The sequence below is a fragment of the Leuciscus leuciscus genome, assembly GCF_965113295.1.
Source record: "Leuciscus leuciscus genome assembly, chromosome: 18".
NCBI lineage: Eukaryota > Metazoa > Chordata > Actinopteri > Cypriniformes > Leuciscidae > Leuciscus > Leuciscus leuciscus.
The window spans coordinates 5359126-5372373 of NC_138742.1; the positions used below are offsets into that span (position 1 = coordinate 5359126).

The 13248-nt window shown below is 35.3% G+C and overlaps 1 protein-coding gene and 1 long non-coding RNA gene across 4 annotated transcripts in view; both read left to right on the plus strand.

Moving 5' to 3' along the window:
- LOC309480947 (uncharacterized protein) overlaps positions 1 to 8228 on the plus strand; it is a 75307-nt gene extending 67079 nt beyond the window's left edge. For both annotated transcript variants that reach the window (XM_082145707.1, XM_082145708.1), the window contains exons 4-6: positions 6919 to 7064; positions 7374 to 7455; positions 7543 to 8228. In XM_082145707.1, the coding sequence (XP_082001833.1) occupies positions 6919 to 7064; positions 7374 to 7455; positions 7543 to 7922 (608 nt within the window). In that variant the 3' untranslated portion in view covers positions 7923 to 8228. The remainder of the gene's footprint in view (positions 1 to 6918; positions 7065 to 7373; positions 7456 to 7542) is intronic.
- Positions 137 to 3074, plus strand: LOC309481019. 2 transcript variants are annotated; one of them, XR_014199843.1, is made up of 6 exons: positions 137 to 370; positions 784 to 891; positions 1636 to 1687; positions 1767 to 1831; positions 1945 to 1962; positions 2417 to 3074. It is a non-coding gene; the product is annotated as an uncharacterized lncRNA (long non-coding RNA). The 2 variants fall into 2 exon arrangements; XR_014199844.1 differs by lacking the exon at positions 1945 to 1962.
- Positions 8229 to 13248: the final 5020 nt, after the last annotated feature.

Here is a 13248-nt window from a genome sequence, read left to right on the forward strand (position 1 = left end):
ATCATTTCTTACTCTTCACTAGTTAATAGTAAATAAACACGAATAAACTATAGGTATGTTGAAAGATACAGTACAACTTATCGATTGTAGGCTACATATGATATATCTGATTTAGCACTGCCCCACCTGTCCCACCCCACGAGAGGGGGTTCAGCGAAAAATCGGCAGCTGGCAGCAGGAAGTAGCTGCCACTGGCAGCAGGAAGTAGCTGCCGTTGACAGCCGGAAGCCCTGCCATATTAGGAGGGACCTGCCATTTCTTGGCAGCCAATCAGTATCGTCCAACGTAGTAGCAACCAATCACATTTACCTGGAAGTCAAGCGAGAGCAGCGCCCGCGAATCTTCAGTAATGGCGGCGGTATTTGGCAGGGTAAGTTCGTATATTATCAGATTAATAAATAATTGTTGCTCTGTACGTTGGAGTTTACCTTTTATGTTAGAGACAGTGTATCTGTGTCTACTTAAGTTGAATTGGTTAATTTAATCATTTGTAGAAACGCAGCTTGTGCACCGTGTGCTCCTGGTTTGTGAGGGGCTATCATTAACTCCAAATACTAACTTACGTTACCATTATCATTAAATATTAGCGTTTGTTAACATGTTAACTTAATCTATTGATTAGAATAAAGCTCATGCTGATTTATTGGAATTGACAAGCTCAGCCTTGATGATACACGTGCAACGCTAACAAAACATATCCCAAATTATCTAACTTATGTTAATACAAAACACCATTTTAATCAACATTACTTCACCATATTCTAAACTTCTGTTTTTTTGTAGTTTCACCAAGTTCACCACAGCCTGTCACAGATTGCTGGGGATGGACAAGCATTATGTGCCAGGAAGGAAACCCCAGATTTCCAGTTGCAAAACCAACCAAACTCACTGGTATGTTTTCACATTATGAACATAATGTTCAAATGTATTATATCCTGTCTTGATCAAAGCAGGCAAAAGGCATTCTGTTTTTTATCTTTTTATTTATTTTTTATACAAATTCTAGATTGTATCGAAAATTTGACATTTCAGTGTCTGTTTATTTTCTTAGTTTGATCATGTTTTGGATGGGACCCAATCACCAGATGAGACCAGAATATATATATATATATATATCATTATTTTATATATATCATTATTTTATATATATCTATTCAAAATATACTGGAACTGTTCACTTTTTCCATATAACTTTCACCCCCAGTTTCACAGACAAGGCTCAAACTAGTCCCAGACTAAAATGCATGTTTAACTGAAAGCAAATTACACTTGTGTATCTTAAAATATCAGTGCCATTGTTTCTTTTAAGATTCACAACAGTAATGTTTTTTCTAAGGCATATTTATAAAAGTCCTAATTGCACTAAGGCCTAATCCTGGCATAATCTAAACCCTATCTGTGAAACCGGGCTTCAAAGTTTTACATATTAGTCCAGTGGTTCAGTTCAACACTTTGTTCTCTGGCTTTAGATAGGCATAGACAGTGGCATTTAAAAAATAAATTACACCTGCTCCCTAGTTCAGGTATGTTACTGTCTATACTGCTGCAACATGGCTAAGTGGTTCAACACGGAGTTCATCTCTCTCTTTCTCTCATGTGTATAAAATAACTAACTTTTCCCCCCTTCTTTTTAAGCTCAATTGCAATAAAGATGGATCCGGGATCTTGGAAGCTTGTTAAAAATAAGGTATTGATTTCATGTTACAACAATTTTGATTTCTTTACTATCTTTAGTGTATAAATAAAATGTTAGTTTTTCCATTTAGATTTTTTTTTCCAGGATGTTCCAGCTCAGTTGGGATCTGTGGACTGCAGTGTATTCATGCTAATGGTAAGTTATTACGGTGGTTTTGTTTCCCCATAACATTTATTTTACGGATAACCCAACATCCATAATAATTATCAAAAGACATCAGGCTGATCCCAATGAATTTTGTTTTTCAGGTGTGTGTGTGTGTTAAGGTTAGTGATGTCACTAGCCCAGGAGGAAGCTTGTGTAGTCCCCACCAGTTGTTTGTTGTAGTCCTTAAAGTGATTTCTGTAAAAAAAAAAAAAAAAAAAAGTCTCCCTTTGCTTTGAACTTTTATCGTCGTAACTTATTCATATTGCAGATATTGTTTATGCTCTGACAGCAACATTACTCTAAAGTTTCTTTCTTTCTTTTTCTAACATCTGTCTTTCTTTATTTTCTTTCTTTTTTTTCTAACGTCTGTCTGTATTTCTTTCTAACTTATCTTTTTCTAACATCTGTCTTTCTTACTAATCTTAAGGTTACAGGGGTTAAACACTATGTGATCTGATTCACAGAATTGTACTTTTATGTGTATTTCTTTAAAGTGAACATTATCTGTACTACTTTTGGAGGAACTGCGATTCCATTGTGTTTTTGTGTGTGTGTGTTGAATGCTCTGTGCAGGTCTTGTGATATGCAGCAGCTGACCCCAAGACGCCTTTCTACGACCTCCGAGGTCATCACCGGACCATCTTGGACTCGGATGACAATGTCGACTTACCCCTCCTATCTATCCATAAGTGTAGAATTGTTTTAACTTTGTTCTTTTGCCAATGAGAAGTAGCCAACCGGTATTTACTGATGTCAATCATGCCCTTGGAAATGGTATAACTGGTGTGAGATTTTGTGTACAGTAGAGTCTCTGGCCTGCGACCCCGTGAGACTTTGACGCCTGGCTCTACCAATGAAACTATTCTTCAGTAAATTTTTACTTATTTGATTGAACCTCCCGACTCCTGGTCTTCTTTCATCATATCTGGTCCTGGGTCTTTAAGCTGTTATCCCCTAACACTAGAAACATTGTAAATCATGTTAAACCATGCTAGAACATTGTAAAACGTTTTCAAACTTTCTTTTTCAAGCCAACTTAGTTTTTTATGAACTTTAACATCTAGTTCAGAATTGTTCATTCTGATTTCAGAACAACAAATATCAAGCCTGTTTTCAAAGTTACAGCTGTTTTATAAAACAAAGACAAGAATGTATTGAAATACTACAAATGTAAAACTGAACTTAAATGATAGCAAAATATGATTTTTAAATAAAGGTCATTGAGAAAATGTTTTTTTTTTCTTCTTTTAGACATGACTTCCATTATTTGTTTAATGAATGTTTATGTACGTTTAATAAATATACAATATTATTATATAGGCATTAATTTATATATTTCATTATTTGACAAACATGTGCACAAATTATATTTATACACGTACAAATTCATAATTTCATGTGTAGCTTAATGTTTGTTTTTTTGTACTGTCTATGATCTTCGTTACTTAATTTATATTTGATAAACCTTTTTAAACCAATTACAAAATAATTACAAATTTAAGTAATTTATTTAAATAAGTACTAAAATGATATATATACATTGATATAATAATTTATTTGCCTTGCTAAAAGCGGCATCCACCTCCGACTTCCGGTTATTAGCGGCAGCTGACGTCAGCTGCCAGTGGCAGCTACTTCCTGCTGCCAGCTGCCGATTTTTCGCTGAACCCCTACTGCACCCCACCTGTCCTACCCACTTTTTAAAACAAAGTTACGCCACTGTCGAAATGTATATGCCTCATCATACATAATGTAGATCAATCAGTGTTTTTAAACCATGGTAGAGTCAATAAAACAGCTGGAGAACAATATGTCACATATTACATTTACCTCAGGAAAGCCATTTAATGACTATAGCACGTTAGTTGGTTAGAAAAACAGAGGTGTAGCTATCTTGCTAAATATGTGCACTTATTACATATTTATATGTTTACTTATCATAAAAAAAACGCATTATATTTATGACGCTGACAGGACTCTGTTTGTTTACAGCAGGAGAAAAAAAAAAAAATTCTTGAGAAAAATTTACATGTAAGCTATGTAGCCTACCTAATAATTATCCAAATTAATCGATATTTAATCAAGATCACAAGAATTAAATTGAATGAAAATCGTGAAATTTGTGTCAAGCTATAATAAAAACAGTAGCCTACCAGTCATTGTACCATGTTAACATTGTAATATGTTGTCACTAAATCTTTTCACAAAGCACAAACCTTTTGACAATACACTTACTACCCCCCCCCCCCCCCCCCCCTTCCAGAATGGGGTCTAGCAGGTTGATCAACTTCATCACACGGTATGACGCAATCAAAGTGGTCACGCCATCGTCTACATGAGCTTGCGTGTTAGGCTAAATGTGTGGGTGCTTGGTGTTGGTACACATTTAAAAAATTCATAAAAAATTCATAAAATCAAATTGTTTTCTGCAAACTCCACCAGATTCTTGTTCTACATGTCCCCAAATACCACTGTGGTGTTTAATGTTGTTCCATTCTTTGTTTCACACGGTTTCATTCTTTAATAAATATATGTCAATGTTATATACAATTTACCTCGTTATACAGACATATTTTTAAAATTCATAAAATATAAAATAAAAATATTTTCTACAAACTTCCAAACAATTTTTGTTCTACATGTCCCCAAGTAGGCCTACCATCATTTTTATTTTTTATGAATTTTTAAAGTATGTGTACCGACACCAAGCGCCCACACCTTTAGCCTACCACGCAAGCTCATTTAGAAGTGAAATATGTTTTTATGCGTAGATGGCGTGACCTTTATTCTCTGAAGCGCAGACTGCTTTCTGAGGCTTGTAGGCAGGGGTGCCGCCAGAAATTCTGGGCCCTATGGAAACCAAAATTTGTGGGCCCCCTACATTTTTTACAGATAAAATGTAACCCAATAAACATGCCCTGTATACTTTAAAAAAGATACTTAGCACATTGCATAGTTGCATACGAGGTGCAGACAATAAAGCTGACTCTGCATCTGTATAAGTCAAACACACACACGTAATAACCATATTATTTTGTTTTCTTAATATAAAATATTAAAATATCTATTTTGTAAACTCCTTATAGCCAATGGTTACTACAGACACATGTTTTATTCAATTTTATATTATTTTTTCTGGGGCATTTTATTCATATTAAGAACGTCAAGTTTGACAGCATCGATCGTAGCAGCAGCACTGTCACTTCACAGAACACACGGCAAACTGATTTTGTAATTTTTGAAGCGTGTAGATTACTTTTTGTTTTGTAAAGTTATCATCATGTGGCGAACACAGTAGATAAGACGTGTTTAGAGGGTTCAATCAATCTTCGTGAAGTTTCGCGCTCAGGCTCACCTTGTTCGGCTGACTGTGCGTTCACACCGGACGCGAATAGCGCGTCAAATTCGCGCCTGCCGCGTCTAGTTATACGCTTGACCACTTTGTGTTAATTCGCGCGTCAAGAGAAACAAAAGTTTGAAACGAAATTACTACGCGTCTTTGCATGGACTTAACATTGAAATCACTCGCGCCTGACGCGCTATTCGCGTCCGGTGTGAACGCACCATGAGACGGGGACGGGGGACGTGGGGGAAGGAGGACGTGGGTGTGCACTGTGCAGCAGCCGCTGAATCTGTGTCTACGAGACATGATAACCCGGAGACAGCAGAGATGTTATTATTGTTGGATGTAAATCATAATTCAGTAATTATTTTACTAAGCTAGCTAGATACAAGGTCATGTAGCAACAAAAATAAGTAGCCTAACTCTGAAAGTTTTGGAATACAGGAATAGGGCAAGCTACCTTTCTTTTTGAAAAACTGTGTGACATACTGTCGACTTCGGCTTTCTCTGTCTTCTCTTTCCGTTTTTGATGCCCTGACTTTTGATGTGACATGCCTGCGTGTGTCACTGTCTGGGCTGCATCATAGCAAGTGCAATAAGCAAGAGACGCTCGGACAGCGCAGGTGGAATGAACCATTGTGAGGGGGAGGGGTGTGACTGAAACAGTAAATACATTATTTGTTTTTTAAATATTAAATCTATGGTCAAAACGTACAAAATACACATTTAGTGCATGAGGGGCCCTAGCACATTTAATGTATGTATAAAAAAGAGAAAAGAACTAAGAAAAGAAAAAGGGGGTCTGCTCTTCTGGGCCCTAAATCAGCCTGGGCCCTTAGAATCGTCCTAACCTTCCACCCCTTTACGGCGCCCTTGCTTGTAGGCTATAGTGTCCTCAGCAATTAAACGCTAGAATGAGACGGTCTAGTAAGAGCGCATGGCTTCGTCACACATGTTCCTGTCCGCGCGGTCATGGCACTGAAATACAGTACATACGTCAACATTTGAAGTGGATCAGAAAAGTTCATCAGAGTTATCCTACGTCAAGAAATGGTATTGTTCAAAATTCATGTATAACTTTGATGAAAGGTTTTGATCCACTTCAAATGTTGACTACTGTACTATTAACTTTATTTTGGAAAAATACTTTGTATTACAAATCTGTTTATGTCCTAGCTTTCTAGTAATGCAATACAGTGCATGACTGCTGTCTGCGGTCTCCCTGTGGCTTACATTATTGTCAGTTTAGTGTCAGTGATTAATTTATAGCAAAACAAAAGATAACATCTATGCTTTCATGTCCGAAAACAATATTTTTGTCTTACATTTCATTTGATCCTCAAATTAAGTGTTCGCTTTAAGCGGGCATAAGGGAAATATGGACTACTGCTCTAACATATTTTATTTTTTATTTTTTTATTTTACAGTTTTTACAGTGAATAAAATGAGATTGCGGTAAGAATTGGGTCCAGTAGAGATATTCTGCTTCTACACTGTTTATTGTAAAAATAAAACTACACCTTTCTCCCTGACTTGGTATATATTTACTTTTTCACTGCGCTCGTTCTCCCTGTCATATCGCCAGCCCTGTCCCCTTTAGCTGCCTAGCATCTTCCCAAAACTCTCTAGCAACTAGCTAGCAAACTTTCCCAAATACCAATGCTTTAGCAACCAATCTGATTTAAAGTTTATCTTGAAGAACTTCATATCTCTTGTTGTTTTTGTTATACAGGGACCTGTACCATCAGCCCAGATCCTCCATCACGGGAGACACCCGGGACAGTTGATCTGTCCACTTTGGGCATTGCAGTGGTCATAATCGCAGTGGGCATTGCAGTGGTCATACTCGCAGGCAGTTTGGCCTGGTGGTGTCTAAAGGCAAGTATAATCAGAGGAAAATGTAGCAACACTTCTGTTTTTGTAGCCTTATTGACAGCAGTGTTCAGTGAAGTCCATGTATTCTATGCAGTTTTGTTTTTGAGGAATTCGTGAAAGAGATATTTTGCTCATAAAGGATTTCATTTAAAGCCATAGAAGATCATTAAAATGTCATTCATTAGGTACATTGATTTATTATTTACATTTATTGATTTATAAAGCCTGTTTTGTTTATTTTGGTATTAACTTTGGTATTAATTGACTGTGATTGATTGACTGATTAATTTACACATTCTCGTCTCCCTACAGTGGGAGAAAAAAAACGAGTCTCCAGCTAGTGACTTCAAAAAGTATCTAAAGAATCTTTTTTTCATAGAAAGCAACATTAAAGGTGAGTTCACTAGATGGGTTTGTATCATGAACAAATATCACAAAGTTTCTTAGGGATTTGACAAAACTCTCCTTTTCTCACAATCAGCAGGTGAACAGACTACAGGTGATTCTTTCGAGATGGTGGCCCGGACTCCTCCTTCAGAAGATGAGGACATTCTAACTGAGGTCCTGATACCAGATCCATCGGTGGGACAAGAAAATGGAAGACCTGAACAGCTTTTGCAGAATAATAACTATAGTGAGGATGAGGATGATGATAGTAAACATAATAATACAAATAATTATTGTGATAGAGAGAGTATTGTTTGTAGTAATGATGAGGATGATAATGATGATGAGATTAAAAGTAATTATACAAATAATTATGTAAATAATAAAAATTATGGTGTTGCTAATGGTAAAAATGGTGGTAATGATGATGATGATGCTGATAATAGTAGTAATGATTATTTAAATAAGTTTTAATAATCAAACTATTTGTAAAAGAAAATAAAAGAATACTGGCTATAAATAATAAACTACTAAATACTATATTTGTTCATATTTTATGTCAGATGACGCATACTCTGAATCAACATGCACCAATACTAAATTTGATATATATTGTAATCTTTGTTCACAACTCTTAATAATCACTTTAATGAGCTTATTGTTTCTTCCTTAAATTAATACATTGTTAGCTAACTGATTTGCATATGTACATTTCTGTAACTGTAATGTAGACACGTGCATTTTCTGTAAAGCTGCTTTGAAATAAATAAATACACTACACACATTAATGTGAATTGAATGTGAATATCTGTGCATATCCATGTAAAGGTATATCTGGAAGGCAGAAAAGATATTCAAATTATTTATATTTTGTTATAATATTTATACAAATTATCTTTTTTTTTTTTTTTAAAACCATGCATAACATTCTGGTTGAGGGGAAATAGAAAAAGAGGGAAGGAAATTATCTATTTGTAGCATTTGATAAGAATATAATCCAGGTATGAAGAAAAAAAATACAAAGGCACGCTAAGACAATGACCAGAAACTAAGTGTGTATATATATTCATTTATTTTCTTACCAGAGCTAGTGTGTGTGTGTGTGTGTATTGTTTTATGGTGTAAACACCTTCTACCTTATTTTAATTATTCTCAGGTTAAGGTAAAGTAAGTCAAATTCATTCTAAATAATAAGTATTTGAATGTCCATACTCACAACTTAGAAGAAAGACTTCTCCGTGGTTTAGTTCAGCTCAACTCTTTCATAAAGCAGAGACTTGTGGCAAGTTGGTTCTTTTTATATCAATTATTAGTAGTTTATTATTACAATAATAAGTGTTTTACATATAATGTCGAAAATCAAAGTAAAGTTCAAGAGTCTGTCAGTTCACAAGCTTCGCCAGCAGGTGTCAGGCTTGGATCATCAAACAATGGAGAGGCCGTCTTCCTTCACAGCGTCTGCCTCTCATATGTCTTACTGTACTTTTTATAATTCATTTCATCACACCCCTTCATAACATATTCAGTTACATATGGACAATTTATCCAATCCCAGATCTGGAACAATTGTCAACTCCTTCAGTCTTTTTACAACTTCCATAAAAGACACCTTCCTTAGCCTTGTTTTCCTCTTACGAGCTCGGGCCCTTAGCCGTCTTCTCTTCTTGGTCTAGAATACAACAACCAGGTAATACTTTTTCATTTTACTGAATATATGCTTTCTAATACATAGTACTATTTCTATCTAGCCTATTTCTTCCTTTAATAAATGATTTTTCTACAAATGGTTTACAGTGTCTTTTTTCTTTAACCAATCAGATTTATCAATAAAACAATTTCAAATTAAACATGTCTCAGTGTCATTATTATAAACCAATTAAACAATTTCAAATTAAACATGTCTCAGTGTCATTATTATAAACCAATTAAACAATTTCAAATTAAACATCATTACTATAAACCAATTAAACAATTTCAAATCAAACATGTCTCAGTGTCATTATTATAAACCAAATTCAAGAGTTTCTTATAAAAACTCTTTATAGTGTTTATCTTAACAATAAGGTTTCTTATAAAAACCTTTTACATTGTTTCCATACAATAAGGTTTCTTATAAAAACCTTATGCAGTGTTCTCCTTTACATACAAGCATTGTTATAGTCAATATAAGCCTGTTTATATGAGTCATAATAGAATCAATTGCATGTTTCACCCAACAATATATATACACACACACACACACACACACGCACACGCACACACGCACACACGCACACGCACACACACACACACACACACACACACACACACACACACACACACACACACACACACACACACACACACACACACACACACACACACACACACACACACACATATGTGACAATGTATTAATAAATGTAATTGTATATTCATTATCCACCAGAAGAGACTGTTCATCTTAAAGGTACGGTTCACACAACTGGTAACATGGTAACTGGTATTGGTAACCACACTACATGGGTGCCTATTGACTTCCATTGTATGGACAGAAGCAGACATTGTTCTGCAGAAGAAAGTCATACAGGTTTGGACCCATATGAAGGTGAGTGAATGATGAGTCAACTATCACTTTTAATCAACCCTAAAAATTCTGTTAATGTCTATTCAATAGGAAATTTCTCTTCATTTTGCTCTTAGTGAATGAATGGGTGATTATGCAAGAGTTTCTGTTTTTATAAGAGGACACAAACAAACATACAGACAAAAGAGTCATGCAATTTTTTCTCCAGTATATCCCTTTTCATGGCATTTTGGAGAGTGTTGTTCTTTTAAGCTCTTTCTCCCTGCACATCAACTTCCTTGTCAAAGCAATAACATGCTGGCTAACATATCTTGCAACATTTTGTCCCTTACTAAAAATAAGTTTATTCAAGTGTGCTATTAGTATACTTCTTTGAAACTAAAAATAAGAAAGAATACTTTCAATAAAAAATAAAAAAATCTATACTATACACAAGTCAAAACAATGGTACATTAATATTATGACATGGTGCATGCTATGCCTGGTTACACAGAAAATAAACTATTTGGTTCAGCTTCTTTCAAAAATCCTATAAAGGGATTCCATACTTTCAAAAACTTTTCAGGTTTTCCCTTAACAATATATGTGAGATTCTCTAAAGCCAAACAACAGACAATTCCTGTAACCATTGTTTAAAATTAGGGCTTTCTGTGTTTTTCCAATGTCGAGCGACTACAAGTTTTGCTTGTAATAAACAGAAGGTCAACATTTTCTCACCAGAGCTAGTTAAAGTGCAAGTTACAGGAAAATATTAAATATACAAAGTTTAGGACATTTGGGGACATTCTGTTTCACCACAAGTGACAAAAAGTCAAAAACCCAAAAAAGTTGAACTTGAGGACACTTCCATAAGCAATGGTATGAAGCTCCTATCTCTAGGTTGCATTTTATACATTGATTGGGAATGTTGGGATTAAATGTATGTAGTAATTCTGGAGTTATGTATACTCTCATAATCCACTTGTACTGCAGAAGTTTAAACCTGGTATTAATTGTCTGGGTTTGGGCCTTTAAGCAGATACTCTGCCATTCATCTTCTGTTATATTCTCACTTAGGCTATATCTTGACACCAAGCCAAACGCTTTTTCTCCGTGTTGTAGAAAAAATGATATTTTACTTTTTTTTTATGAACTTTCTTAAACATTGTTTTAAGCATTGTTTCTCTTCTGGAATTTATGTATGTTTGTACACCTGACGTAAGCAAGACACACACAGTAAGACAAGTGGATAAGAACATTTAACTCTTTATGGAAGATAATTTAGCCAAGGGGGGTTAAAGGGGTCATTCTATTCTAAATCAGCTGGATGTGGCCATGCTGGATGAGTGGAAAACTACAGAGGAAAGACCTTGAAGAAGGAGTATAACAAGGGAATTTCCTGGGCGGGGTGTCAGGTCTTGCTCACGTCACGGGGTAGCTGCTGTGATTTTGTGACTAAGCCTCATGGAAGAGAATAAATATCTTTTAAAATACAATTTGATTCTTGGTGTCTCTTATGCAGTGATGATGATTGTTTAATTATTGTTTTTGCCAGAAATTGCCACAACACTCCATATTTTCCTTGCAGTTAGTGGAAATCAGTCTATAAAACAAGGAAACTTGCCTAGCACCATTAAGGCGGTTTAAAGTAATTTTTTCTAAAGAGGACAGATCTGGTAAGAGAAGAGAATGATGTTGTGTCTTATTGATAAAATTCCTAATTTTAAGATTAAGATTATATATAAAAAAAGGGTTTTAGGCAAATCAAACTTTTGTCTTAATTCCTAAAAAATGAGCATAGTTTCATTGCTAAATAAATCTGCCACTTTGTTCAAACCATTTGATGCCCAGATTTTAAAACCACCATCATGTGTCCCTGGCGTAAACACAGTGTTTCCCCAAATTAGGGGTAAATTGTGATAATTGTGGAATCTGTCCAATATGTTTCAAAACTTCATACCAAAATAGTATTTTTAACAAAGGGGTTGGAAGTGGCTCTTTTCAGTTTGGGCAGGGGTGTCGTGTACAGATACAAAGGCAATTGTTGAGTTGTACTCGCCTCAATCCGTACCCAAGGGATAGAATTTCTGTTTGTAAACCAAAACACAGCTGAGCTGCCCAGTAATACCACTTAAGATTAGGCAACTACAACCCTCCCCTTTATGGTAATTACAAAAGAGAGAGCCTCAGCCTGGGACGTCGATTTGCCCAAATAAAATTGGTGAAAATCTTCTTCATATTACAGAAAAAATTATGTGGTGGGGGCAGAGGAATTGATTGAAATAAATATAAGAATTTGGGGAGAACATTCATTTTTAATATATTGATATGTCCAATCTGAGAAATTGGTAGGGATGACCATTTATTAATTTGATTCAGTGATTCATTTAGTTATATAATTATAATTGCTGGTAGCCACATTATTTATGTCTGCGGTGATATTAATACCAAGATATTTAAAACCTTCACAAGCATTTTTAAAGGGGGTCTGGAAGGGGGGTGTGAGACATTATCTCTGCTGTGGGATTTGAATATAAAATGTATCCAATTTATAAAATAAGGACCGATACCAAAACAAGAGAGGGTATCAAAAAGATAGTCCCACTCCACCCTTTTGGTTTGTAAGAGCCACATCTTGTAGGATCTTTCCCTGGCTTAAGAATTAAAGTTATGAGGACTGAACGCAAGGAAAAAGGAAGTTCTCCATTACTGAATGATTCATTCATCATGCCAATCATCGGGGGTTATCAATTTGTTGTGAAAGATCTTATAGATGTCTATAGGTAGACCATCGGGACCTGGTGCTTTCCCACTATTCATACAATGGCTGCATTCAGGTCTGCTTCTTCAATTGGTTGATCCAATACTTTGGAGTCTTCCTCAGACATGGACAGAATCTGAATCTCATCCATAAATGTTTTATAATGATGGGTATTCCCCGGAGGTGTCGATTTATAAAGATCTTCATAATATTTTCTAAAAGCATTATTAATATCAGTTGGAACCGTGGTCATTTGTCCATATAGTTTCTATCTTGTTAATCCCCCCTTCATTTTGTTGAGCCTGAATTTGTCATGCCAATAACCTTCCAGCCTTTTCTCCTTGGTCATAATATGTTTGTTTAAGCCTAGTTATATTAGCCGCAGCTTTATTAGTAGAGATGTCATTCAATTCTGCTTTAAGTAGCAAAAGTTTATGTTTCAGTTCAGGAGTATCTTGTTTGAAAATTTCTTCTAAATCCTTGATACTCTGTTA